General features: G+C 36.8%; 3 protein-coding genes across 3 annotated transcripts; all 3 read left to right on the forward strand.

Moving 5' to 3' along the window:
• Positions 1 to 3,758: 3,758 nt before the first annotated feature.
• LOC134747952 (uncharacterized) lies at positions 3,759 to 13,376 on the forward strand. Its single transcript, XM_063682630.1, has 7 exons — positions 3,759 to 3,954; positions 4,822 to 4,983; positions 6,075 to 6,264; positions 6,496 to 6,800; positions 9,867 to 10,031; positions 11,302 to 11,488; positions 13,117 to 13,376. Exons 1-7 carry the CDS (start codon positions 3,868 to 3,870, stop codon positions 13,311 to 13,313), a joined length of 1,293 nt encoding a protein of 430 aa, XP_063538700.1. The 5' UTR covers positions 3,759 to 3,867; the 3' UTR covers positions 13,314 to 13,376.
• A 1,512-nt stretch (positions 13,377 to 14,888) lies between these two features.
• LOC134747646 (uncharacterized) lies at positions 14,889 to 18,586 on the forward strand. The gene is made up of 4 exons (XM_063682252.1): positions 14,889 to 15,079; positions 16,480 to 16,647; positions 16,929 to 17,118; positions 17,943 to 18,586. The coding sequence occupies exons 1-4, from the start codon at positions 14,993 to 14,995 to the stop codon at positions 18,287 to 18,289; spliced, it is 792 nt and encodes a 263-aa protein (XP_063538322.1). The 5' UTR covers positions 14,889 to 14,992; the 3' UTR covers positions 18,290 to 18,586.
• A 2,008-nt stretch (positions 18,587 to 20,594) lies between these two features.
• Positions 20,595 to 25,801, forward strand: LOC134747649 (uncharacterized). The gene is made up of 4 exons (XM_063682257.1): positions 20,595 to 20,996; positions 22,226 to 22,366; positions 23,361 to 23,550; positions 24,702 to 25,801. The coding sequence occupies exons 1-4, from the start codon at positions 20,844 to 20,846 to the stop codon at positions 24,833 to 24,835; spliced, it is 618 nt and encodes a 205-aa protein (XP_063538327.1). The 5' UTR covers positions 20,595 to 20,843; the 3' UTR covers positions 24,836 to 25,801.
• Positions 25,802 to 25,953: the final 152 nt, after the last annotated feature.

Genomic DNA, 25,953 nt, shown 5'->3' on the forward strand with positions numbered 1-25,953 from the left:
TTCGTAATATTTTTGGTTTTGATCTGATGATGGAATCCGTGAGGAATTGAGGGAACTCCTGAATTTTTAAAGGCACGTGTATGGTAATTTAGGTGTTTTCTAAAGTAACTCAAGCATTTCCTCACCAAAACCACCAAATTGATGTAGTGCAACTGTAGCCTAACCACGAGTTTGGCACTAAATATTCTTCGTAACTTACTTTGTACACTAATATGCCAGTACGAGCGAGATGCATAAACAGTAAGTTACGCACATGATAGCGAATATATCAATGTCAAACTCGTGTGTATTATGATTTTTGATGTAGGTAGTGTTGGAAACAACCAAAGAGACTGAGAGGTGAAGGTATTAGTATTTGGGGGGTTTGAGGTTGGGGGTTGAGGGGAGGTGAGTTGATGGGTCGGGGACTGAGGGGTTGGGAGTTAAGGGATTGGGGGTTAGGGTTAGGAGTTAAGGGGTCACTTAGGCCTTACACTGAGTGTAAGGCCTGAGTGGACGCTCAGCGGAGCGTTCGGCGGGGCGTGCAGCGTGGCGTCGGGCTCACGAATGATGTGAGCAGCGTGCACTAAGGCCGCTCCTATACGTTTGCATTTATTAAACATGCACGCCGCACGCTCCGCCCCGCTGCACGCTGAACTCGAGCGTCCACTCAGGCCTTTCACTTAGAGAGAATGCCGTGCCGTTAAAAGAGCGTACTTGGGACAACCAAATGGAAGACGCCCGATTGGACGCCCTAGGCTGCCGTGTCAGACGTATCTCTGCTATCTCAAAAAACACAGTTTTGAGTAAATCGACTTTAAAGTTTTTGGTGAGCGTGAAAACTAATAAACTCATATATTTCGTGAGTTTATTGAGTTAAGTCATTTTTAATATGCGTTTTGTGTTTCAATAGACGTGAAGAATAATATTTCTTTATTTTTCTTTTGTAAAAGTACATAGTTTTTGAAATAAACGCATAAACATAGTTTGGCGTAACCACTGTTTCATACATTTGGTGGTTGCGCGTAACTATGTTAACTTAAAGTTAGACGAGTTCGTTGTATGAGCGCTCATACTATTTCGCGTGGCCACGGCTCGCGGGCTTATTGAGGTTTTCGTTTATCTAAAGTTAGAAGACTATATTGTATCAACTTCTAGTAAAACGTATAACCAGGGCATGGGGAATATTGAGGTGGTCACGCGTAGTTCTTTTATCTTAAGTTGTAAGAGTTCGTTGTATTAGTGCTCCTAGTAAAACGCGTAACCAGACTACACAAGACAATCCATTTTATAATGTGCTAACTCACATTACATACAAGGAGCCCGATTTCCATCAGTCCTTACATCATTGGTTATAAAGTAGATCAATCGATTGGTGGAAAGAGCCTTATGTTTAAAATGGCGTATGCATGTTTTGCATGTATATATGTGTGTATGTATATATGTATGTATGTGTGTGTTTTTTTGTATTTAATATTGAATCCCAGTAAGTGTAAAAGGCGGAATTAACGGCAGAAGGTCAGTTACTCCAAAATTTACCGCCTTAAAAAAAGGTTCTCAGTTTGACCCGTATGTTTGTCCGCGATTATCTCGCTGAACCGATTTTGATGCGGTTTTCAGAAAAGTGTTTGTTACATTCTGGAGAAGGTTTTAGTATACATATAGCTGAGCTGATGCTGAACCCTGGCTGTACCTAGTGGAACTCAGGTTTGGTGCAACATAGGCACACGCTGTTTTGGTCATCCAACACGTTTTAATGAGCACTTGGGGGAGCAGTACCCAAGATAAAGCTGATGCTGAACCCTGGCTGTACCTAGTGGAACTCAGGTTTGGTACAACGTAGGCAAACGCTGTTTTGGTCATCCGACACGCCTTGATGAGCACTTGGGAGAGCAGTACCCAAAATAAAGCTGATGCTGAACCCCGGCTGTACCTAGTGGAACTCAGGTTTGGTGCAACGTAGGCAAACGCTGTTTTGGTCATCCGACACGCCTTGATGAGCACTTGGGAGAGCAGTACCCAAGATAGAGCTGATGCTGAACCCTGGCTGTACCTAGTGGAACTCAGGTTTGGTACAACGTAGGCAAACGCTGTTTTGGTCATCCGACACGCCTTGATGAGCTCTTGGAAGAGCAGTACCCAAGATAGAGCTAATGCTGAACCCTGGCTGTACCTAGTGGAACTCAGGTTTGGTGCAACGTAGGCAAACGCTGTTTTGGTCATCCGACACGCCTTGATGAGCACTTGGGAGAGCTGTACCTAATAGTGGAACTCAGGTTTGGTGCAACGTTGGCAAACGCTGTTTTGGTCATCCGACACGTCTTGATGACATGACAATCACAAGACCAGTTGACGACTAGTTCATGACAGACAGCGGACGACGATAAACAGTTCAGTACCTATGTAGGTTATCTTAAGATTTCAAAAAAAAACGAAATAGTTTAGTTTTTCACAGGGTTTTCAGCAATGATTACAAAGTAAGATTAGCTAAGATAATTAGTCGCACAACCTTTGTTTTGTTTTCTACGACATTTCTATCACTACACATTCGTAATAAGGCTACTTCGTAAAGAACTCATTTTAAAGACTAATTTATCATATTTTGAACAAACAACATAAAAAAACACCGGAACGCTAACTTAACCGGGTCAATATTACGTACGTAATGAAATGTAAATGTGACGTTTTCAATCAGAAGGTACCACATTGTCGCTTACCATAAGGACGAAAATTGCTTGTATCTTTATACGAAAAACCTGTCAGAATGTCCTTATGATAAGCGACAATGTGGTACCTTTTGCTTGAAAACGACACAAATAAACAAATACACGTGGCAAGGAGCGACGAGCCGCTCCCTCCGCGCCCGCCTCACCGCGAGCCGCCTATCGCCGTACTACCTGAGTGTGGTTACGCGAAACTATGATAACTCGAGATAGTAGATATCCAGTTTGCCGTAAAAAAACTGCGAAGAGTTACGCATAATTATTCTAACTTGAGTTAGAAGAGATACGCATAACTCAATGTCCAAAAATTCGAAAACGTCTATCTTAAAACATGAAATATCTCAGTAACTAAAGACATTTTTTGAAATTTTGTTTAAGTATTATGTAAAGCATAGTGTCTAGTTTCATTTTGCACTGGTTAGGCGTATCTCTGCTATCTAAAGATAGCAGAGATACGTCTGACACGGCAGTAGGTACCGCTGGAACGACGTTAGTTGCTGAAAGACCTGCTCAACCTCGGTCATAGCGAGAGGCATGGCGTGATCTTGTGTCGGAGGCCGGGACTCGCTTTTGGTCGTTGCGTCACCGTAGTAAGTAAGTAGTATCCGACCGAACTTTTGGTTGCGATTTTGGCAGGTTTCGGCATAGAGATCATGTATTTGCCCTTCGAAACAATCATACAACCGAACATAGATTGAGATGTATTCGGTTTCGGCCAAAAACTATCGAATTTTTCGACCGCGCCAAAACTGTAGGTAAATATTTACATGACCCCAAGCATATTGGAGAAACATACGCTATATGTACGTTTCTTTGTGTTTTGTTGTACAAAAAAATTTAAATAATAAAGTTACATTAAAATGATTGTAAACCGGAGTTTCCTATGTCATTATAATCATTAGAGCTATTCAAAGACAGCGATTATAAATAAACAAATAAATATGCCCATTAATATTATAAACAAAGTGTTATCGAAAATGACACCGCCTACACAGTGGACTTCGATAATTAAGTGACATTTGCGAAACAGATAAAACATTCATTTGAGAACACTACGCCACGAAGTCCCGGGTGGTTGCCACTTATTTTATATTATTAAAAAACAAATTACAAATATTTTATCACAGAACAAAATTCTCTTAAAGTTTTTAGTTAAGTGTGTAAAATGCGCAGCGAGGCACCGCAGTTTAAAAGATGTTGTTTCTGCGTTCCTTTACGGAGAGGATTGATTGGATGGGGATATTGTAAGCTGGTAAGTACTTACTACTAGATTGTTAATCCCGGGTTGAAAGGTGTCCATTTCTGACGAGATATTTTATTCGAGTCAGAAATGGGTGCTTTTATCTGACATTGACGATTTTTACTTCCATTGTTCAATAAAATACACCAACAAGACTAACGATAAGTTAGTTTATGAATTATGAAATTATTTACATTAAAATACATTATTTTCCTCATAATCAAAATTAAAGATACTTAGAGTTTAACTCTTCGTTCGGACGCCAAAATATTTAACTCTACTTTAAACCCTTGGTGAACAATCTACTATTGCAATATTCATAAGCGCATTGTAATATTTTTACAAAAGCCATTGTTTCTTTTTTGCGAGCGGTTACGGTCATGGGTGTTATCTATGTATATAAGTATGTATTTATCTATATGTGCCATTTTCAACCATAAGGGTACTTAACTTACTGTCGCTTGTCATCAGTTAAGGCGCTATTTACATATAGCTTCAATTAGAAATCAACTTTATCAACAAGCGACAATGTGGTACCTTTTCGTTGAAAACGTCACATATAAGTATGTATATCGTCGCCTAGCGCCCATAAGATAAGATAAGATAAGATAAGATAAGATAAGATACATTTATTGATAAAATTGTACAAATTTTACACGTCAATTCAGCCATACTATAATATACAATGTCAACCATATAATTATAATAAATTTATACTACGTTACAATATACATATACATATACAATATACATATACAATATACATAGTACAAGCTTTGCTTAGTTTGGGGCTAAGTTGATTTGTGTAAGATGTCCCCTAATATTTATTTATTTATTTATGTACAGTACAGTGCAATTGATAACAGTATTTCCTTTCAGGTCCTCAACGTTTTAACGTTCGCATACATAATACTGTTATGCTCTCTGATTCGGCGGTACGGTGTTTTACGGTTTAAAGACATCGCAATCTTTATTGTCGTTATTGCGATCGTGATCACAGACACATGTTTTAATATTGGCCTCGTCGTTGCCGGCCATCGGGTGAGATGTTTTGTCTTTATTTTATACAGGGACCGGCCCGCTATCCCTTATCGGGGTTTTATAAGGGTATTGCATAAGGCTTAACTCACCATACCCTTTGCCAGACGAAACCCTTTGTTTTGGTTTTAAAAACCCTTATATAAAGCTACCACATTTGAGTAATCGGTAGCCCAAATACCCTTACAAAACCCTTATCATCCGCTCACCAACACCTTGCATATTGCTTATAAGGGTTAGCTTTATAAAGGGCTTCCCTTTTAGCATATAAGCGTGCTAATTTAAGTCGTCTACCTTGTTCATAAAGCACACATTACTTCGAATCCGAGCGATCGTCGGCGGCGACGGCGGCGTTCTTTGACTAGGCACGTATTTTCTTTCCTTTTCATACACTACCGTAGATATATACTAATCCTGTCTCTTTCACGCAAAGGGAAACCTTTATAAAAAGCGCTTAAAGATAAGGGTAACCCTTATTAAGAGCTAGCCTTATTTTTGGTTAGCTTTTCGGTAAGGGTTAGTCAAAGGTAAGGGTATGAATGGGCTTGCAGTTCAAAAGGGAAAGTCTTTCAATGTGTTAGCCGTGTTTAAGTGTCGCCCATTGAAAGGGTTTTATCGCGGAAAGGGTTGTCCGGTCCCTGATTTTATAAGATTAGACCCTATTATTTAATGATATTAATGTGCCAATAGCCCCTATCGCTAATCAGGCAACCAACAGGCCAATTTGAACGTACATTGACGTTAGAATGATATTGGAATCATGTTATTTAGTTATCGTGCGTCTCGCCTCCGCTAATACATATACGGACAAGTACGAGCAAAATGCACGATAACTAAATAACATTGATTCAAATATCATGTACATATCGATGTCAATGTACGGTTCGAACTGGCCTGCAAGCACTGCAAGTTCCTTTAATTTAATGTTATATCAATTAAAAATAACACGAGAATTACGTACTTATGATTAAGTATAAAAGGTATCAACTCGGCGACGTCATAATGACGTAACAATGACGGCATTATTACATCATAATGACGTCGCTGACGTCATAATGACGTATAAATGCTACCTGGGCTACTCTTGCTTTCAGAAAAGCGTCAAGTTGCTACGAGTATCATATATCTACAACCTGGTGTCTCTGAGTCTAGTGATGCTGGCTCATTGTTTCAAAATCTACACAAACCTATACAACATCTATTGGATGACACAGTATATGGGATTCCACATGTTCTTCATAGTTGATCTTATGGTCTGCGCGGCTCTTGCGTTTGGTGTCATTTGTAAGTATAGATGTATCGCGCTATTCATAAATGTTTGTCAAATCTGACAAAACGGTTAATAATCGATTATCCCTATTCGTCATTTTGACATTTCTGTTTGTTAGAAAGAGACAAAATTAAAAAGAGGTTTGTAAGAGTTACTAAGTTTTATGAATAAGGGGGATAGGGGATTGTGGCACTATTTTAAAATGAAATATAAAAACATATTGACATAATTTTCCTCACTTTCAGTTGTACAAGTGTACATGATATTACTGATACGCAGCGAGATGATAAAACTACAGAACCAGTCGCTAGAAATTCAGTTCTCAAATCATTTAGCCGGCGAGCCGCAGTGCACGCTTCACAATACGTCGGAACAGTGTACCGAGGAGAAACGGGCCGTGCAGAACTGTTGCACGGACAAGCAAGCCCTGCAAAACTGTTGCACGGACAAGAAGCAAGCCGTGCAGAACTGTTGCACGGACAAGCAAGCCCAACAGAACTGTTGCACGGATAAGAATCAACTCGGGAAAAGCTGTTGCACGGATGAAAAATGATCTGATTAAGAATGTAAGACTAATTAAGAATCAGGCGACACGACTGTTGAATGTAAATAAGATGTATTAAAAAATAAATAATAAGTAAAAATTGGTCTTGCAATTAGGCTACTTGTCAATGCATATTTTTATCAAGGAATCCTACCAGGTTTTTAAACGTAATTAAAGAACGCATTATTACCTATAATATAAGATTAACATTTATTATCAAAGCAAATGATACAAAAGTTTATTCAAGTTTCAAGAAACTAAATGCCGATTAGGATACAGAATGAATTATGAGACTAAGAAAATTATAAGATTTATAAGCAATTAAGTAAATCAATAGCATTTTTTTTAACGAACTCGAATAAAGACATTATATACCTATGTATATATAAGCTTGTTTTCAATATTTCAACGTAGCATACTGCTCGATATCAAAAACAATTATACTATTAACAATTTAACCCAAATTTTTAAACCAATCTACAATTTTTTTACCAACTTCCTTAGTTTTTTCTTCAATAACATCGAAGTGTTCGCCAACTTTGTGAATTCCCAATTCAACATAACTCTTGACACCTTCGTGATAGCCGTGAGCGGAGAATACACCCTTCCTTTCGAGTAAGGTCCTATGCAGCCATTGTCACAGTTGCAGCAGCCTATATTACACGAGCCTTTTCCACAGCATAGGGTCTTCTCCACATATGATCCATCAGCACATACTGGTTGATCTATTCCGTTGGGATGAAAATAGGCAGGGCAGCATTTTTTGGTGAAATTTAAAAAAAAAAAGCTTCTGCGACACACGCAATGATGACCAAAATGTAAAAGTATTTCATGTTGCTAGTTTAGACAGGATACTTGGAAGGTTTTCTTGAACACGACCTTTATTAGTGATGGCAGGGGACGACAACGAAGGGCCAATGAATAATCAAACAAAATATGAGGCCATTTATATAGCGGGAGAAGTGTCATCATTTACGTAAATAGATTTGTTGTTGTTTTTGGGATACATTTATCCGTCAAATGATTCAACGGGAATTGTAATCACAAATTGAATAATTAAATTAATAATCTATCTATTATAATTTTATAACAATTGACGTAAGTAGGAATCAAAGAAGAAATCAAAATGTAAAGAGTAAAGTGTAGCACCGGGTTTTGAAAAATAGGTAAAGTAACTTCGAAAGTTGGATATTTTTAAAAATGAGAAATATTTACTATATACCAGAAACACTTTCTACTGTAGCAACAGTTAGCAAGATGCCATATGGTAAGCGTTTCAGCGTCAACTGCTACAACATTGTCTGCCATGCCAAAAATTGCCCGGCTTGAAAATACAGTGATTCTCTATCTTATAGCTGTGTATATCGTACCTATTCCTCTTAACGATCAATGGTCATCCTCTTTCCAATATTTGAGTTATATAATACCACTGTTTTTGAAGCCAGGCCATGTTTGGCAAGGTTAGGCAATGTTGAAGCAGTTGACGATACTTAAGTGTTTCTGGTTTTATATCAATTATCAATCAACCTTATCCCGCTTTTGAATTTATCCCGAGTATTATCACTACGACTACGTCAAATGTCTTAATTCTAGCTTGCCGTTCCAAAAAAAAAATCTCAACGGTAAATACGCCTAACATTATTTCCTGCAATGATTGTCGTCATTCGGGATAAATTCAATAAATAATTGAATCATGACATGTGGTTAAGAGATAAATTGTCAGTCCAAAACTACACAGAATGATATTTGAATTATGTATGCTATTTAGTCAACGTGGGGGCTTATATCGCCCGCGCCAAGTAAGAAGGAAGTAAGTACACGATATTAGACTTTTATTTATTTGTTCAATATGTTATGTCATTCTAAATTGTGGTGCAGTTCTCACTCCCGGCTCAAAATATCAATAATTCTTCGAAGGATGGGTTAGAGTTACGGTAAGTACATTTACAACCATTCATGGCATATGCTTACATCGCATGAATTTATGATGATAGGTAGTTATTTTTTCCCGTCTGTAATCTCTACATTTCTGTAGTTATCTCTCGCCACATACTGCAATAATAAATCCATACATCCCACTGTTTGATAAATGCAAACACATCTATTTCGAACCGGCTTTGAAACAGATGTAGGTACCGAATTAATGTATCGCTAATTTATTTAAATTTTCAAAAATTGTTTTGCCTTTTGATTAAAACTCAGTGAAATTTATAGTAAAGTTATTTGAGTGATATTTAGGTGACAATATTCTTAACTCAAATGCCTTTACGCCCCGAAGCTCCGGAGTTCAAAAGATGTTGTTTTTGCTTACCCTTGAGAAAAGGATTGATTGCTTGGGGATATGTTAAAGTGGTAAGCTTTTTATTTCACACGCTTCATTATTTATTTAGTGTTGTAAGGAGGTTTGAGCGACGGGTTGAGAGTGAAACGGCGGAGGTGAAAGACACTTTATATTTGAAAAAAAAAAAAACCGGCCAAGTGCGAGTCGGACTCGCGTTCCAAAGGTTCCGTACATTACACAATTTAAACAATGTATTTTTTATGTGAAATGTCTTTAAAAAACCCGTATGGGTCGGATCAAAAACTAAGTAATTAAGTCTGACTCACGCTTGACTGCACATTTCTAATAGGTTTTCCAGTGATCTATAGGTAAAGATCTATTTTGTGTATTTTTTTCAAAATTTTTGACCTAGTAATTTCGGAGATAAAGGGGGGGAATGGTTATTTTTTGCCTATTTTCTTGAATAACTTCTAAACTATTTATTTTAAAATTATAAAAAAAATATATTTGAGATTCTCACAATGAGCTCTTACATTTGATATGTAACACGATATAGTTTGACAAACTTTATTTTTTAATTTTCTCATTTACCCCCCAAAAGTGGCCCCCGTGGCTAAAATTAATATGTTTACGTTACATGTCCATCTTTGGGTCACAAACTTACATATGCCAAAGAAATCTCTTCTGCACTCGTGTGTTGTGCCTATAACAACAAATACTAAAAAGTACGGAACCCTCAGTGCGCGAATTCGACTCGCACTTGGCCGGTTTTATTGGTACTTTTGTTTTAGGTCCTTGACAGTTTGATGTTATCATACGCAGCATTGATGTTTTATTTGCTTGCTGTACACGGTCCAGGACTGTTTTCTTCAGATATTGTTATATATACAATTACTGGTGCTTGCTTATTCATCGATATTTCCTTCAACATTGTCTTCATCGTGGCTGGACATAAGGTATGATTTGGCTCAATGCTGCTTGTAATTTAAAAATCAACGGCTGATGTGTGATATTTTGACTAATGAAAGTTGAGATTAGAGACAAAAAAAACCGGCCTAGTGAGAGTCGGACTCGCGCACCGAGGGTTCCGTACTTTTTAGTATTTGTTGTTATAGCGGCAACAGAAATACATCATCTGAGAATTTCAACTGTCTAGCTATCACGGTTCATGAGATACAGCCTGGTGACAGACAGACGGACAGACGGAAAGACGGACACACGGACAGCGGAGTCTTAGTAATAGGGTCCCGTTTTTACCCTTTGGGTACGGAACCCTAAGAACGTACATATATATACCGGTAACATTTTGTATGGTGATAAAATAAGTATGATACTCGAACTTATATTATTTAAATATTTTTTCTTAATAAATAATTGAATATTTTTACCTCTCCACTTTCTCGCAATGCCGCACTTCATTAGCTACAGGTTGGACTAGTACAGACTACAGACATTAAATTTAGCATTCAATTTTCAATTGAGAACCCATCTGTATTTTAATTTATAATTTATTCAGGGTGGCAAAAAAATAAGTGCATTCCCGTTGTCAGGGAGGTCACGAAATCGCGAAAAAAATAAAATCCTCCCATAGAAAATGGACCAGCCAAAATGTATGAAACAGCCAAATTTTTTTTTTGCGATTTCGGGGTGGCAACGGGATTGCACTTATTTTTTAGCTACCGTGTATACTAGTGAAAGACTTAAATGCTACCAATTAACGTTTTTTATGTAGGTTTTTAGGGTTCCGTACCCAAAGGGTAAAAACGGGACCCTATTATTAAGACTCCGCTGTCTGTCTGTCCGTCTGTCACCAGGCTGTATCTTATGAACCGTGATAGCTAGACAGTTGAAATTTTCACAGATGATGTATTTCTGTTACCGCTATAACAACAAATACTAAAAACAGAATAAAATAAATATTTAAGTGGGGCTCCCATACAACAAACGTGATTTTTTTGGCCGTTTTTTGCGTAATGGTACGGATTTACGGAACCCTCAGTGCGCGAGTCCGACTTGCACTTGGGCGGTTTTTTTATTCATTTATAAAATTCAAAATATTGGCCATTCTGTGGTGTGCATATTGGTTTGCTTTGCTTGTATTTTCAGCGTTCATGTTTGTATGTATGTGAGTTTCTTTATTCCACCATAACTTCTGAATGCCATAACCGATTTAGATGTATGATATATTTCTATGTAATTATATTAATGTTTTTAACTTATTCACAGAAAAGCGTTAAGTTGCTGAAACTGTCCTATGTATATCACATGGTGTGGGTGGGTTTGTTGACGTTAGGAACCTGTTTGATGCTGTATGCTGACATCGATTTTATTCAAAGAATATGGCCATACATGAAAGACAGCAAGTACATAATCTTAGAGTTATCAGGTTCTGGACTTGGGATCAGCCTTATATGTACGTACAGACATATATATTCGTACTTTATTAGACATATTTGGTACACATCCCACATAATTTTTTTTAATAATTTCATTTACTTATATGTATTTTTAAACACAATTTTGCAACTGTTAATATTTTACGACTCCAATGATTGACCAACACGAGTCACACAGCCCATATGTATATTATACACAGGGTGGCCAAATAACAGGTATACACTTTAGTTTTGTAATTTTATTCTATGAAAAATTAATATAGTATTTAGAGAGCCGGCAGTTAAACATGGAAAATAATGTCCACCAGCATGGCAGATGTGAACCCTTTTCATCACATTTCTACACATTTCCTGCGTTATCTCAGTGACCGTGTTTCGAATATATATTTTGTTTTAATTGCTGAAGGTTCATTGGCCTGTTAGCATAGACACGTGCCTTTAAAATAAAAAAAATAAAAATTATTTAATTCAGACTTTTAAAAAAATCCATATTTTGTTAGTGATACTTAAACTAGGGAACCTATAAACTAAGTGTTAGTCTAATTATAACATTTACAACATTTACATAATTAAGAGCTAGCCATAAAAACAAAAACAAATACAAACAAATACCTACTTACTTACTTACTTTATTAATTTGTACTGCCTATTACAATATTAGTCGAGGCGTCCAGCTACCATCCTCAGGATGCTGTTACTGCTGCTGCCTCTCACTTGTCTCAGCAAAGAGGCTACCCTCTTGCGTCTGATGGCATGGAAGCCATCCGTGTGTGATAGCCCCACAGCTTTAGATAGCCCCACAGAAAAAAGTCAGGAGCTGTTAAATCAGGCGATCTTGGGGGCCAATCAATGTCACCGTTTCTCGAATTTTCCGCAATTTTCTTAGTTTCCGCAATACATGATTGTAGTAAAACGTTTTAACATGTTGTTCCGTCGTAAAATGCTCCATAACAAATTTGCCGTATCTACCAGTATCTACACATCAAAGTAATTTTCATGCAACAACTGTCATATTTACCGCCAAAACAAAATGGCGGCAAAAAAAATTGTATACCTCCAAATTGGCCACCCTGTACCAGTTACCACAGTAGGGGAGATCAGGACTAGAAGTTACCTGGGTATGTTGTTCCGATTGATATAACTTTAAAACTTTTAAACACGTCGTGAAACGAAACTACAGCGTATCGACGGCTGCTATCTATTTTTACAAAAGTTAAATATGTACGTTGATTTTGTTCGCATTGTATGTATACTGAAATCAAGTATTGTTAACAAAATTTGTCATTAACTAAAAATGGTAACTTCTAGTCCCAATCTCCCCTATTGAGTGTCATCATCTTTGACATTATGTCAAGCTTCATGTCGACGAGACTATTAAAAACCTTTCCCTTTCCCTGTACCCACTGACTATCAGTCCGCCGGACGATATCGGCCTGTCAGTTGTTCGGAACTGTCAAATTTTTGTTCTAACTGACAGGCCGATATCGTCCGGCGGACTGATAGTCAGCCCCTTAACTGTAAATATAAGTTTTATATTTGTAACTTTTTTATTTAGTTACAAGACTTAAAACTGAGATGAATATAAAAAATCTGCTAGACTAACCAAGCCATCAACTTGATTCTTCTAAAATCCAATTGTTTTCAGTTGTGCAAATCTACGTAATCTTACTGACACGCAGCGAAATAAGAAAGCTACAGATCCAAACGCTAGAAATGCAGTTCACAAATCACGTAGCGGCGGGAGAGCCGTTGTGCACGCTTCACAACGAGTCTGCACAGACAAGAAAAACAAACCACTGCACAGACAAGAAAAACATCGTGCAAGCCGTTTGCACGGACTAGAAATAAGGCGACAGCGACTGGATACTGTAGATGTAGATCGTTACATGTAAATGATTGAGCTAAATATTGTAGCCAGAAGTAAAAAATAAAATATAATTATATTAAATTGATGTGATTGACTGACTTTTATTATTTCATTATTAGTTCTAACTAAGTTCTAACATTTAAAATACTAATTTGGTTTTGTATCTAGGTAGGTATAACATCTAATATGTAATCCATATAATTCAAAAGCTTACAATAAGGTTTAGGTAGATATTTAAAATACATTGATGTATATTGACTGTCCAGTACATATGGTACCTTTGATTTTTACCGGGAATTCGGTGGTTTCCGGATTCTTAAGACGTAAGTAAAGTAACTCTCACCCTTATGACTTTTGACATACGCTGTATGGAAAGCGACAAGACGTCACATTGAATAGGGTTCGTTGTCGTTCCGGACTTTGGCTGGGAATGAAAAAAATAATAATTAAAAAAATATGAATGGGTGGGTGTTGGTGATATCTTCTATATAATATAAACGTAAAAGTCCTGACTGACTGACTGACTCAATTAAATCAACGCCTAGCCCAAGCCGTTGGACCCAGAGAGCTGAATTTTTCACAATAGGTAGCTTTTATGACGTTAGTATCCACTAAGAAGGGGTTTTTTAAAATTCATCCCCTAAGGTGGTGAAAAAGGGGTTGAAAATTTGTATGGAGATCATAATTTTTTTTTAGTGCGGGACTTGAAACTTCGTATAAAGGCATATTATTAAAATCCAAGAAAAGTGATTTCAGCGTTTTTAAAAATTTATCCCCTAAATGGGTTAAAAAAGGGTTGAAAGTTTGAATCCATTACAAATATTCTGAAACTTCCTAGAAAGGCATAATAGCCGATTACAAAAAAAAGTAATATTGACGTTTTTGGAAATTCAACCCCTTAAGGGGGTTAAAAAGGGGATGAAAGTTTGTCTTGGGGCTCAAATTTTATAATATTAGATTATATCGGGACCAAATTTTTTCAGTTAGGGTCTTCAAACTTCGTAGTTTGTTAAAGACAAATTTCATGCGTTTTATAATTATTAACAAATGATTAACCGTCCCTACTGATATCTTTTGCTGCATAATGTTCTATACCTATTATGCTCATGTAGAATATATAACCACCAACATACAAATCCACGCGTACGAAGTCGCGGGCAACAGCTAGTTAGTATATATTTATTCTATATAAGTATGTGTATATCGTCGCCTTGTACCCGTAGTACAAGCTTTGCTTACTTAGGACTAGGTATCCACTTAGATTGTAAGATGTCCCCTAATATCTATTTATTTATTTTATTTTATTTTATATAAATATTATAACTACTCATTTCGCTCGCACTCATTGGTGCGTGTGAGATTGATGACACGACTTATCAAAATAAGACTAAAACCACATCAAATTGTTTTTAAAATAAAATCGGCCTCCAGTCAGAGTGCACAGTTAATAGGTATTTATTTTGTCTCCGTTATCTTTCAACGAACAAAACAATAACAAATGACTTCTACATTACATCGACAACTTGATAAAATAAACACATTCTCGTAAATCTTAGGACAGCTCATGTTCCGGTCTTAATTTGAATAAAACATTATTAAGTGGAATAAAAAAAGGAGTGGGTGAAATTTTTTGTGAAAAACGTTTTTAGTAAAAATGCACGGAGAATCCCCAGAGTTAAAAAGATGTTGTTTCTGCTTGCCTTTAAGAAGAGGCCTGATTGGTTGGGGATATACAAAACTGGTAAGTGTCTGGCATGAGCATTATCAAATTAGTAAAGTAAAATATTCTTTATTGCATCATATATGAAACAAATTTAAAACAGATTTACAATATAAATAAAGGTAGCAACGGGCGGTTTTATCGCTGTAAGCTATATCTTCCAGACAACCTAATTAGTTTAATTATCCTTAAATACATTATAATTTAATATAGGCTAACTAAACATCTAACATCATCAAACATCAAACATTTATTCAGCAAATAGGCCACAGGGGCACTTTTACATGTCAATTTTTACAAACAATAAAATTAACCCAAAATTACAAAAAACAATTATATACATAAATAAAAATGTTAAATTACACAAGAAAAAAAAACTAATAAAAACTATACAAATAACAGAAGTACTACAATTGTTTAGAGATGTAAAAGTCTCTAGGTGTCAGAGATAAAATGTACATAATAATAAAAAAGATCATCAAATTATCCAGGTCTCCAAGACTTGTTATATAATTGATAAAAAGACAAGATATTAAATCAGTCAAACAGACAAGAACCGAATGAAGTGCCTACCGTTAATGCCACTCAAAAGTAAAGTTACATAGGTAAAATGAATGAATTAAATCTTATAAAATAAACAAAGGAAGAAAACCTCAATTGTCTTTGTTTATGTTACTGTTTACTTATTGTAAACTATGTGAGATGTGAAATAAAGAGTATTGTAAAGAAAGAAAAAATACCCACCTGTGAAAGGTCCCCTAGGTCTGTCCCCTGCGTAGGGATGCCCAATTTTATACTAAAACTATTGTTAGTTAGCTAATATGAATAATTAAATTATTTTAAACCGCGTCACTCACGTATTATTAAGTCGAATAGCTCGACATGTTTCGGTCCAATTTACGTACCGTCTTCACGGAGCACGACACGTCTTCACTGGCTATTCGACTTAATAACCCGGTTTAAAATAATTTAATATGTTTGAGTTTCACGGGAGTTTTATAGTTAAAATGAATCATTAAATTATAAAGTTGCTAGATTATTTTACCACTTTTACTAATATCTTTTTAACATTTATTGCACAGCATTTTTATGCCGTTTTATACAGTTAAAGTAGAAGTTTCAATATTAATTTTCTTGGTTTCAACTGCATGTCAATTGCGGCCTTCTTTAAGCATTACTTATTCTAAATTTATTAAACCATAAATCTTAACATTCATACATATAACATTATTATCCCTGTAACCCTATTAAAAAAATTATCCCTGTAAGAGATCCCTTCCAGTTAACCTTTGAGAAAACGAGCTGAAAATAAATAACGACGAATGAGATATAAAATAAAAAAATTGTATGTTCTAAACTTGTCAAATGATAAACTACGAAATGTTTTATTTCATGATTAAGTAGATAAACTTTTGTTTTAGGTGCTCAACATTTTATCCATGATCTACTTCGGATTCGTGATTAATTATTATGCTTTTAATCCTTGGAGACATTTGGAGGCCAAAACCATTGTGATTTTGTCATTTATTGAAATTTGTTTACTACTTGATATGGCCTTCGATATTATCTTTATTGTCGCTGGACACAAGGTATGTTTATCGATAAAGCTTGTGAGTGAATCTATCTATATATAAGTGTATATACACGGTGGCTAAAAATAAATGCATTCCCGTTGCCAGAGATCCCAAAACCTCCCTGCGCCGCGGGGCCAGGCCGGGTCGGGGGTGAGTGACCCGTTTCAAAATAATTTACTTTAATTACAAATGTTAAAATTAGGGATAGGGGACAAACGATTATGAACAACACCATTAAACTTTATTATTAAAGTTCTGAGAAATATTGGAGTTTCTTATTTAGTTTTTTGTTACAGAAAAATGTGACTTTACTGCGAATATCCTACATATACAATATGGTGTGGCTGGGCTTACTAACACTAGGCAACTGCTTCCAGCTATACATGAACCTCAGTATTGCTTACAGATTGTGGTCTTATATCGAGTACCGCAAATATATTACCTTCGATTTGCTCACCAATTCAGGACTAGCCTTCAGTCTTATTTGTAAGTATAATATTTTTATTTTATTTTCCGAGTTCCGAGTTTCCGATTATTTGTTGACACACAATTTTAATAAAAGGTACTTTTTGAAATGATTAACTCAACAAAACTGCCCGCGCGCGTGTCGCTTTTACCTCCCTCAGATGTTTTCTAATTTTCTTATGCCGAGAATAGTTACTATATATATATTTAGTACCTACTAGCAAAGCAATGCAGACAACCTGCGATTATTTTTACAAGCTTTTATTTACGCCGACGCGACTTATTGGCAGTGCCGGCGGCTCGCACTGTGTCGCGTAAGAACTCGCCACTTCTTCGTGCTCTCATACTATTGAATGCGCTCCTGACATCAGCTACTGACTGCGATATGTTTGAGTGGCGATGGACGGCTGTGTGCAGTGAATGTCTGAGGTTTTGTGAGAGGATGGATGATAGGTGCTCAACTGTAGTAATTTAGTGTTGTAAATATACCATAGTACTAGTTGTAATTTAAATGTAATTAACTTTCATGGCGCATTAGTTTTATACTGTAATGTCATGTAAATGTGTTTTTAATAAATAAATAAATAAATTTAACGTGCAATGGCTGAAAATGCAATATTATGGTACTATCGAGCTGATCTGATGATGGACCCAGGAGGTGCCCAATGTGGCCATAGGAACTTAGGAACTCCATGATAAAACAACGCAAATTAATTGTGTTTGGGTTTGGGTTTGTTAGAATTGTCTCGATGAGTATTAGTTGCCTCTTGAAAGCAAAGTACAGTCAGGTTGTATCAAAATTTTTGACAAGAAACGTATTTAATTCTTTAATTTGATTGCTCTAGTTGTACAAATATACCTGATATTGCTGATACGCAGTGAGATGATAAAACTACGGCACCAGACCTTAGGAATGCAATACACAAACTACGCAGCATCAGGCGAGCCGCAGTGTACACTTCACAGCACATCTGATCAATACACGGTTGGGGAAAAAGTTGTGGAGAACTGTTTCACGGATAAGAAAACAGGCGTGGAGAACTGTTGTACGGATAAGAAACCAGGCGTGGAGAACTTTTGCACGGATAAGAAACCAAGCGTGGAGGACTGTTGCACGGATAAAGAACAAGTTGTGCAAAACTGTTGCACGAAAGAGAAATGTAATAAAGTTAAAGGTTATGTAGCTTTATAGACAGAAGATACATATAAACTGTTTTAAGTATGCATTACGAGTATAACAATGAAATTAAAAAAATATTAAACAAAAAATATGTTTATATTTGATGGACTGTGTTACAAGAATGGGACACAAAATTGATTATGAAATCAATAAATTAACATTTTTAAACAATATTTGGGCAGTTTTATTTGGATCCCTCACAAAGCTCAGGATTCTATATCAGAATTCCTCGCTGCTCTCGGGAGTCAATTATAGAATCCGTCGATTCGTTCAGGATTCAATTCATTTTGCTCCCTTGTTACATAATGAACTATTAACACTAACCATCCCGAAAATAAAGCAGAGTTATTACTGGAAGGGCATGCATGGAGATAGAATAGATTTAAATGAAATGAAATGAAATTAAATTAAATATCATTTATTATCAGGCACCTAAGGCCCATAGATACCTTACAAACTACATACATACAAAAATAAAAATCTTACAAGCTAAAAATTAATGTCCACATGTTATGACAATCCTCGCGGCATTGTACCAAGATTGCCCGTTTTCTATATTTATTGGTAAGTTTCGTTATCGGAAATACGATTGAATGAATAGGTCGAATTAAGATTTTAGGTATTTGTGTGCATTATTATGTTTGTTATCAGAAATAACACCTACACATGACATGTGATGATTCCGTATCCGCAAAAATTACGACTAGTAAAAATATGCTCATTATTTATTATACATTTTTCAACGAAATACAAGGACTTAATGGAAACAGAAGATCTATAGGGAACATCAAAATTTCACTAACTGCCTCTCTAAAGGCAGAACGAGCCGCCTCGCGATGAAATTGCCGCGCGAAACACTTCTGTCGGTGAAGATGTGCCTCGCTCGACTACGTCTACACAGACTGAGCTGCTTAACGCTCGACTATACAAGAGAATTTTGTTAGCTTTTGTTCTATCAAGCGATAGTCAAAAAGTCAGGATTGGAATCGATGAAGTCACTAGAGTACCTATTTTCAACTCTATTGAGTTGCTCCACAAAAGTTAACTGCACCTTAAGACATGTGTGCAAAATATTTATATTATTTATTTAAGGATCACCAACGGATAATATATCTACCCAATTACAAACAAGAATATTTAACTTTAACAGTTGCTTTGGCTTTTTGGGCTGGGCTGGGCATGTCAGCCGCATGCACCCTGAAAGGTGGGCCAAAATGGTTACCGAGTGGGACCCACGGAACACCATAGATGGTGCTGGCCGGGGTGCAGGCAGGCCGAAAAGGAGATGGCGGGACGACTTGGATGCATGTTATCCGGATTGGCGGGACACTACAAACGACAGGGTCGAGTGGAGGAAACGAGGGGAGACCTTTGCCCAGCAGTGGGACACTAAATTAGGGTTACCACAGCTCACAAGCCACTTATAGGTGACCACAGCTTATAGGGGGCAAAGTTGTTATTTAATTCCTCCTAAAAATGCTACAATAGATATACATATAGAGATAGATTATAAAATAGAACCGGGAGGGTAGCGAGTAGAAATAACCTAAAAATTCCCAAATTTAAAAATAAAGTGTAGTTTACAACTTTAAATAGAATGGCCCTACAAAGGGGGCGTTCAATAGGAACTAAAACATAACATAATGGTACCAATATCATTTCAGGCACATACGTACAGTTGTTACGATACGCTACGTCGCATGCTACATATGTATTAGTGCGAGCGAGACACACTGTTAAGATCAAATTAAAATAATATTTGATGCTTTCTGAATACACCCTAAGGCCAGTGTGGTATCGGACATAATGTACATATACACTGAGCCCGATTCACATTTAATAACTTGTTACGGTTTCAATCCGATTTTGATACGACCTTGAAGACCGATCACGCTGATTGGTATTTGCCAAAGAGAATTTAGTAAAAAATATTTATAGTAATATTTTATTATATATTTTGCAACGAAGTACAAGGACTTGAATGGAAACAGAGGATCTACAGCGAAAATCGAAATTTCGTCATCTGCCTCTCTTAAGGCGAGTCCACTCAAAACGAGCCGTCTCGCGAGGAAATTGCCGCGCGAAGCAACTCCGTCGGTGAAGGCGTGCCTCGCCCAAAGCAATGATATTGATATTTATACGGAGTTATATTCTTCCTTGTAATTATACTCTTTGCAGTGTCGTGGTAATGAAGTAAAAGCCGTGCGTGTGACGCGCGTCAATCACCACGACGATGGTCCGTGGAATGGAATGTCATGAAAAACCGTAACAAAATGTTATATTTGAATCGTGCTCCTTATCATACTTAACTGAGACATTGTAATCCGGTTCCGGTGTGACAAATCAGTCATTTTAGTCACATTTTATAGCATTTACATGTCCATTTTATTACTGTATCTCTAGTATTGACATTGGCAACAAAAAATAATAGACCAGTGAGGTTAAATATCTGCTTTAGTGTATTTTAAATCTACTAACACATTTCAGTACGAATTAGTTTACCTAGCTAAAACTCGTTTTACCAACTATTATTTTAACTTTTTTTTAATCAATATTACCCAGAATAATGGATAATAACGGAGAGAAGAGCAAAGTGACTAAACTAAGGAATCCTTTTGAGACTTTGTTGAAAATGCGACGAGAAGCTCCGGGGTTCAAAAGATGCTGCTTTTGTATACCTTTGAGGAGAGGCCTGGTCACTTGGGGATATTTAAAATTGGTGAGTAAATTCTGATATGTTAATAATAATTTACGATACAAGTGCTGAAAGTAGAAAATTCGCAACGAGTGGTGATAAATTAAGACCCGACCGCATGCGTCCCAAATTTGACGATTTAAAAAAATAAATTTTGACTAGAATCGTGCTTCTAATACTTTTTCACTTTTCATACTCGTAAGATTGAGGTTTAAGTCGCGTGTAAGCCGCTCAAAGTTGCTTATTATGCTCTGGAGCAGGGGTCGGCAACCTTTTAGCACTAAGGGCCACATAGTAGTTAACGAAATTGGCGCGGGCCGCACTTTGTTAATATTTATGACTTTATCAGGTATTGTCTTTTGTCAAAATTATATACAAAATAGCCAAGGAGGCTAGCGGGCCGCAAGTGAGAGGTTCGCGGGCCGCCTGTTGCCGACCCCTGCTCTAGAGCATAGAGTTAAATCATCTATTCCACCCTTATTAGTAACAAAGTCCAAAATCTGCCGAACATACTGCTTGCGTACGATTATCATTAGTCTAGAACAAATACAAAATATTGGATATTTTTGTATATTTCACTCGCAATCGAGGTGAAAAGCAGAGTAGGTATGTATGTATCCTCGAGCAATATCGATAAATTGCCTGGGATGAAATGGGTCGCTTTATGCCCTAGTTGTATACGAAATACCTAAGATACAAATATTAAGTTATAGTTAACGCTATCTCTACTGAGCTCGTTCACTTACCTGTACTAACAATGGCATTCTGTTAAACAAAAGCCATTATTTCTTTTGTATGCGCGCGTGGCCTTTGTGCCTGAGGCTCACACACAATTGGCCACGCGCGCAGGCACAAAGGCCATGCGCACACAGAAAAGAGATAATGGCTTTTGTTTAACAGAATGGCATTGTTATTATAGGTAAGTGAACGAGCTCAGTAGAGATAGCGTTAACTATACTTAGTTTAGGTATTGATGTAAAATATGTTAGAGCCAGTTACTATTTTTGCTTACAAGATCTAATATTTTTATGCTTACCCCAGTAGCATTTATACGTCATAATGACGTCAGCGACGTCATAATGACGTAATACTGCCGTCGCTGACGTCATTTTGCTACCTGGGTACTTTTCTAAACCATTTATTCTAAACAATTATAGTATTTAGATACTATTTAAGCGTATTATGATTGTTTGAATTTTTACATATTTTCAATGAAATACATTTTATCTTATCTTATTTTAATGTGTTTCCAGGCACTCGACTTGCTGGGGCTATGGCTAATGATATACTTATTAGCAGTAATAAGTATTTTGCACGTTATACTTATCATGGAAACTGTCGTTTTCGTTATGGACATGGTATTCAACATATTATTAATCGTGGGTGGCCATCTGGTGAGTATTTTAAGAATAGAATAGAATAGAATAGTTTTTATTCGTAAACACACAGACAATAGACATACATTAAAAGGACATAGTAAAAATAAAGTGTCACAAAATTAATTTCTAATTAATTATATTCTTTTGAGTCCAAGTTGTGGCCGCCTGGATATAGGTATAGTTGAATTTCCTCAATCAAATAAATCAAAATTTAACGGCCTTCTAGCCTAATCGGTATATACCTACGAAGCATTTATTTTTGTATTTATCACAAATATACAATATGTTCCTGAGTCATGTATTTATCTATATACGAAGGCCGCCTTTTAAACTGTGTCGTTTGTAAAATCGAAAGACAATTTAAAGCTCAAGTGCTATTTATTGTTTTTCTAGGAACACTAACACTCATTCGGTCGATCCAGTTTTGAAACCACTTATTCGACTTCGAAGTTGGGGCTCCAAATGGCCATTTTGTATACGTCTACCGCCTTTTCTTGGGTTCGGTACCGTTAACCACGAAGACATTGCTTGATTTTAGGGAAAGCAAAGAGATCATTAGAGCTCAACCCATAAGCTTTGCTGTTTGAGGCTAAGTTGATCTGTGTGAGATAATTTCTAAATATTTATTTGTTTAAATTTATATTTAGTCAAATAGTCAAATAATTTCTTTCACGAAGATGTAGTGACAAAAATTCAGAAAAGTATGTTGAGATGGTTTGGACACGTGGAAAGAATGAGTGAAAGAAGGCTAACAAAGAGAGTGTATAAGGGAGAGGTAGAATCGGGAGTTGGAAGGGGCAGACCTCGGCGGACTTTCTCTGATCAGATCGGGGAAATCCTGAAGAAAGGCCAGGTTAAGAGCACCCTAAACCGGCGAGCGTGTATGAGGAATGTTATGAAAGTGAAGGAAGCGAAAGAGGTATGTCAGGATCGTAGCAAGTGGAAATCCGTGGTCACTGCCTACCCCTCCGGGAAATAGGCGTGATTATATGTATGTAATTTCTTTCAGAAAGCAGTAAAATTGCTCAAAGCAGCTTACATCTTCAGCCAGGTCTGGCTTGGGCTGATAATCCTGGCTTTCTGTTGGCAAACATACAGCGAGGTCAGACGAGCATTGATCTTAATATCTTATGGTATGGAGTACGAAGATCTCATAGTCATAGCACTACCCGGATTGAGCATTAGTTTCGTTCAAATATGTAAGTATATAATATGTCTTGGCCAGAACATAGAATTTGATCAGTTCATGAAATGCCATTTTAGAATTGATCACTTCATGATATAATTAGGTTAGGTATGACTTTTTTATGATGTGGCCAACTTATCATTTCATGTAATTTATTTATTTAAAATTTAAATCAGGCAACAAGTCCCATATTACAGACTAACATACATATATGTATTATATAAACTTAAAACTAAACACTAGTAATGATTGCCACATTATGAAATGATCAATTCTATGATATGGTGGCGGAGGCCGGAATCGAACGCGTGACCAGTGGACTTGGTCCCTTATTTATACAAGCTTTTATTTAACTTGCAATGTAGGAATGTATTTGTATGTATGTAACTACGTTCATGATATGTGTGTTCTTATATGTGTATGGTTATTCACTGTAATTGTGTGTAAATGTAGTCTTCCTAACGTTTTTGCAACATCTACTTTTTCGATTAATCTCTGTTTCTGCTACCCAAAGGTTGTCTGGAAGAGATCGCTCTATAGCGATAAGACCGCCTGTTGTCTGCCTCTACATTTAATCAATTGTTCTTTTCTTTTCTATCTTTTTACTGAGGTGTGCCTGTGCCAATCTATCTATGTTTGTACGGGTCAAATCTTGCAAGTTAAATTTGACCCACCGGTGTCCGATGAAGCTAAAAATTTGCTGAGATAGTAAATTGTATGACAATGCAATACTATGGTACCATTGAGCTGATCTAATGATGGAGACAGGAGGTGGCCATAGGAACTCTATAATAAAATAATGCAACCGAATTGTGATTGGGGTTAGAGTTGAAAATTGAAAGAAAAATACAGTCAGCGATAAAAGCTTGTATCAAAATTAACAAATCCTTTTTAAGGGTTCCGTACCCAAAGGGTAAAAACGGGACCCTAGTACTAAGACTCCGATGTCCGTCTGTCCGTCTGTCTGTCTGTCACCAGGCTGTATCTCATGAACCGTGATAGCTAGACCGATGAAATTTTCACAGATGATGTATTTCTATTGCCGCTATAACAACAAATACTAAAAAGTACGGAACCCTCGGTGCGCGAGTCCGACTCGCACTTGGCCGGTTTTCTATAAATAGTGTATGACATGTATTTCAGTTTAAAGTTATTTTGTTTCAGGTCTGCAAATATACCTGATACTGTTGATACGCAGTGAGGTACTTAAGCTTCAGGACCAAAGTTTGGAGATGCAGTTCTCTAACCCTGCTGCTGCTGAAGCTCAATGCACAATGCACATTGCTGACGCAAATTAACGTATAGTTCTTTAACCCTTCCACTCATGATTTGATCAGGTCGTCAAAGTCGCATTGAAAATCCCAGAACTTAAGAGAGGCCCAGGCCGCCGTCCGTCGACCTGGTGGGCAAACATAGAAAGAGACCTTAAAAGATCCCATGCAGATATTAAAAGAGACAACCCAAAACAGAGTAGCTTAACCCCAAATAAAGGGAACAGAGAAAGAAGAAGAAGGAGAACCCCTCCACTGCTGAGCTGTTTTGATGTCGATTTACACATATTAACGTATGGATCAGGGACCGGACAACCCTTTCCGCGATAAAACCCTTTCAATGGGCGACACTTAAACACGGCTAACACATTGAAAGACTTTCCCTTTTGAACTGCAAGCCCATTCATACCCTTACCTTTGACTAACCCTTACCGAAAAGCTAACCAAAAATAAGGTTAGCTCTTAATAAGGGTTACCCTTATCTTTAAGCGCTTTTTATAAAGGTTTCCCTTTGCGTGAAAGAGACAGGATTAGTATATATCTACGGTAGTGTATGAAAAGGAAAGAAAATACGTGCTAGTCAAAGAACGCCGCCGTCGCCGCCGACGATCGCTCGGATTCGAAGTAATGTGTGCTTTATGAACAAGGTAGACGACTTAAATTAGCACGCTTATATGCTAAAAGGGAAGCCCTTTATAAGGCTAACCCTTATAAGCAATATGCAAGGTGGTGGTGAGCGGCTGATAAGGGTTTTGTAAGGGTATTTGGGCTACCGATTACTCAAATGTGGTAGCTTTATATAAGGGTTTTTAAAAGCAAAACAAAGGGTTTTGTCTGGCAAAGGGTATGGTGAGTTAAGCCTTATGCAATACCCTTATAAAACCCCGATAAGGGATAGCGGGCCGGTCCCTGGTATGGATGCATCAAACTTAAATAAGTGGGTGGAGGTGAAAAATTGATAGATAATTATCATAATCAAAATATTTTGTATGCTGTGACTATAATAAAAGACTATATGAAACGAGTTGTAATGTGTATCCATTGTCCAATATATGATAAACACCCCTATAGTGGACGTGGCACTAATAATGAAATGTACTAGTATACCACTAATCCTGTGAAAAGTATTTAACATCAGTTTTAAA

This window comes from Cydia strobilella, chromosome 15 (genome assembly GCF_947568885.1).
Source record: "Cydia strobilella chromosome 15, ilCydStro3.1, whole genome shotgun sequence".
In the NCBI taxonomy this organism is placed as follows: Eukaryota; Metazoa; Arthropoda; class Insecta; order Lepidoptera; family Tortricidae; genus Cydia; species Cydia strobilella.

What these genes read in the sequence shown, in the direction of transcription:
- LOC134747952 (XM_063682630.1), top strand. Translation starts at nt 3,868, where the DNA reads ATGCGCAGCGAGGCACCGCAGTTTAAAAGATGTTGTTTCTGCGTTCCT. An exon ending in GATGGGGATATTGTAAGCTG is followed by an intron (nt 3,955 to 4,821) that starts GTAAGTACTTAC and finishes ATTTCCTTTCAG; the next exon opens with GTCCTCAACGTTTTAACGTT. An exon ending in TCTTGCGTTTGGTGTCATTT is followed by an intron (nt 6,265 to 6,495) that starts GTAAGTATAGAT and finishes CCTCACTTTCAG; the next exon opens with TTGTACAAGTGTACATGATA.
- LOC134747646 (XM_063682252.1), top strand. Translation starts at nt 14,993, where the DNA reads ATGCACGGAGAATCCCCAGAGTTAAAAAGATGTTGTTTCTGCTTGCCT. An exon ending in GTTGGGGATATACAAAACTG is followed by an intron (nt 15,080 to 16,479) that starts GTAAGTGTCTGG and finishes CTTTTGTTTTAG; the next exon opens with GTGCTCAACATTTTATCCAT. An exon ending in ACTAGCCTTCAGTCTTATTT is followed by an intron (nt 17,119 to 17,942) that starts GTAAGTATAATA and finishes TGATTGCTCTAG; the next exon opens with TTGTACAAATATACCTGATA.
- LOC134747649 (XM_063682257.1), top strand. Translation starts at nt 20,844, where the DNA reads ATGGATAATAACGGAGAGAAGAGCAAAGTGACTAAACTAAGGAATCCT. An exon ending in CTTGGGGATATTTAAAATTG is followed by an intron (nt 20,997 to 22,225) that starts GTGAGTAAATTC and finishes ATGTGTTTCCAG; the next exon opens with GCACTCGACTTGCTGGGGCT. An exon ending in TAATCGTGGGTGGCCATCTG is followed by an intron (nt 22,367 to 23,360) that starts GTGAGTATTTTA and finishes AATTTCTTTCAG; the next exon opens with AAAGCAGTAAAATTGCTCAA.